Source organism: Nannospalax galili, unplaced genomic scaffold, assembly GCF_000622305.1.
Source record: "Nannospalax galili isolate Female #2095 unplaced genomic scaffold, S.galili_v1.0 scaffold398, whole genome shotgun sequence".
NCBI lineage: Eukaryota > Metazoa > Chordata > Mammalia > Rodentia > Spalacidae > Nannospalax > Nannospalax galili.
Window position 1 is genome coordinate 514,822 of NW_008341813.1, and position 2,850 is coordinate 517,671.

The 2,850-nt window shown below is 46.2% G+C and overlaps 1 protein-coding gene across 1 annotated transcript; it reads right to left on the reverse strand.

Annotated features, from left to right (window-relative positions):
* Positions 1-698: 698 nt before the first annotated feature.
* LOC103737552 (olfactory receptor 52K1-like) lies at positions 699-1,674 on the reverse strand. The gene has a single exon (XM_008837370.1). The coding sequence runs from the start codon at positions 1,669-1,671 to the stop codon at positions 718-720; it is 954 nt and encodes a 317-aa protein (XP_008835592.1). The 5' UTR covers positions 1,672-1,674; the 3' UTR covers positions 699-717.
* Between the last annotated feature and the right edge of the window lie 1,176 nt (positions 1,675-2,850).

Below are 2,850 nucleotides of genomic sequence, written 5' to 3' on the forward strand. Positions count from 1 at the left end.
ATGTAGTCCAGGCTGACCTCACATGTGATCCCCCTGCCTCAGCCTCCTAAGTACTGGTATTATAGGCATGCACCACCACACTTAGCTAAAATTCTAGTGTTATTGAATTTTTTAGAATTTCATGCAATATATCTTGATCTTATTTAGACTCCTTCCCTTAACTGCACCCTCCCATATAGCCCCCCCAACACACTGTAATTCAAGCATTATGTCATATATGTTAAGGGCTATTGAGCCAAATTTGGGTCTCCAAATGTCCCTCAGTGTAAGTCCATCTACTGGAACCTGGTCAATCTATCTGGTGTCATTCCCTGAAAGAATGCCAACTCTCCTATCCTGTTAGCCATCAATTGCCAATAGTTTCTCAGCTAAGGTCATGGGTTCTTCCTCATCTCCATACTTTTATGATGGATTTTTGTCTGGTTTGAGTTTTCATGAGTCTTGCGCATGCTGTCACCATTGTTGTAAGTTCATACAAGCAACTCTGCAGCTGCCTAGAAAACTCTTTTTCCTTGTGGGCATTCACCACCTGACTCTTACAGTCTTTCAGTTCTCCCCTCCACAATAATCCCTCAGCCCTGGGTGGCGGAGTTGTGATATAGGTGTCCTACCCAGGGACAAGCACTCTGAAGTCTCTTATCTCTGCACTTGGGCCAGTTGTGGCTTTCTGGGTTAATCACCACCTGACCGCAGAGGGCTAGATGATGAGAATAACACTCAAGGGGGTTCAATCCTCTTGTGGCTTAGAACTGTAAACAGACACTCTCTGATCTGCTTGGTTTTAACCCCGTAGACAATGGGGTCCAAGGCAGGGGGGAAGAGTAAGTAGAGGTTGGCAAGGATGACCCTGGCAGCAGAGGCTGTGGGTGGCCCAAAGCGCTGCATGATCACAGAAAGAAAGCCCGGTCCATAAAAAAAGAGGATGACACAGACATGGGCTGTGCAGGTCCTGCCTGCTTTAGTGCGAGCTTCAGGTGAAGAACACATCACCGTCTTTACAATCTGCCCATAAGAGTAGGCAATAAAGGCCACATCTCCCACACCAAGAAAGATTGCCACAGCAAAGGCATAAAGACTATCCACAGTTGTCTCTCCACAGGCCAGCTTCACCACAGCCATGTGCTCACAGTAGGTATAAGGAATTGTGTGTGAACCACAGTAAGAGAGCCGATTGGCCAGGCTTGGAAAGAAGATGGTCAACCCCACACCTCGCAGCACCACCAGGCCTCCTATCTTGATGACAGCACCAGGAGTAAGAATGGTTGCATAATGCAGTGGGTTACAGATAGCCACAAAGCGGTCCAAGGCCATGGCCACCAGCACCCCTGACTCCATGGCAGAGAATGCATGGATGACAAACATCTGAAAAAGACAGGAGTGAGAGCTGATGGCCGTAGCACCAAACCAGAAAATACCCAGCATCTTGGGTAGTGTGGAGAGGGAGAGGACGAGGTCGACAAAGGAAAGCATGGCAAGAAACAAAAACATGGGCTGGTGAAGCCTGCGTTCTGTCGAGATGAGCAAAAGCAGGACAGCATTCCCAATCAGTGACAGGAGAAACAAGAAGCCAAAGGGAAGGGATATCCAAAGGTGGGCAGCCGTCAGGCCTGGGATGCCAGCCAAGAAGAAGGTATGTGGAAGATGAGAAGTATTAGAATGTATCATGGCCATTGTCCCACATGGGGAACAAGGGACCACTGCAGAGAAAGGCATGCAGTTAAGATCTAACAGGTGAAGACTGGGAGCTTGGGGTGTGTGGTCTCCTTAACTCCAACACCGCTTCACTCTCACCCATAGTTCTAAAGAAAGAATCAAAATTAGTTTTTAATTTTGTCAAGATTTCTGTACATCTTCAAACCAGAAGAGGGAAATACATTAGGAAGAAGTTCAGAAACCAGATTCTACGAACAGATCACAATCTAAAATCACTCCCAGCAAGCTCACATTCCTCGGTTATGAACGCTGGTGCTGACTCAGGCAGCACTGACCTCATATGGTCATCAAGCCTTAGCCAGTTAAGCATCTGAAACTGCAAAACATGCTAACATCTGGGAAATCCCTTCACTTAGAGGCATCTCACCCTTCCAGAATTTACTTAAAGCCAAGATTAGAGAGTAATCCACAGTCCGTGGTGACTCCAGCATGGATCAGATTCTTCCTGGTATTATTACCACTTGCTTCCCGATTCAGTATCTCAATGACTGCTTCACTTCCTCACCTTCTGTGACTTCCTCTCCTTCAAGGTGGTGTTGAGCTGGGACAGATACCAAGGATAGCATTTGGGTGCCACACAGCAAACAGAAGTTATTGATAACACCGGTAGTATGAAGGCCAGAGAATTCTGTATCATGGCCACCTTCCTGGGAGCAGGGCAGAAGGTTAGCTGGTGTGCTTCCTCGCTTTAGGCTGTCACGGCAGCAGTTTGCAGCACTATTCATGTCCCCAAGATGCTCCCTGTTAAATCCCATCATTGTATATTTTATAAGAGAAAACTGTGATCTAGAAAGGAGTAAATTAATCAACATCATAACTCTGCATGAGTGAATGAGACCACAGCTCACACCCACTGAGTCCCAAGCTAGAGGATAACCTTCAAACTCTGTGTTGGAGTAGGCCTGCGAACTGGGGCAGGGGAGCCACAGGGATGGGACAATACAAAAGGATTAAATAAGAAAGCAAATAGGGGGTGATTTGGAGATTATGTGACTGACTTTCTTACATTTCAATACCTCAGGTACTTTACAATCTTCTCGTATGAAAAATAAGCCAAGGACAAAAAAACAACTAAATTTAGGGTCTGATAAGGCTTTGGATGTAAGAGAACCGATTCACATACTAGGTGTGAAAGAT

Excerpts from the sequence above, each read along its gene's own strand:
- LOC103737552 (XM_008837370.1), bottom strand. The coding sequence starts at position 1,671 with ATGGCCATGATACATTCTAATACTTCTCATCTTCCACATACCTTCTTC.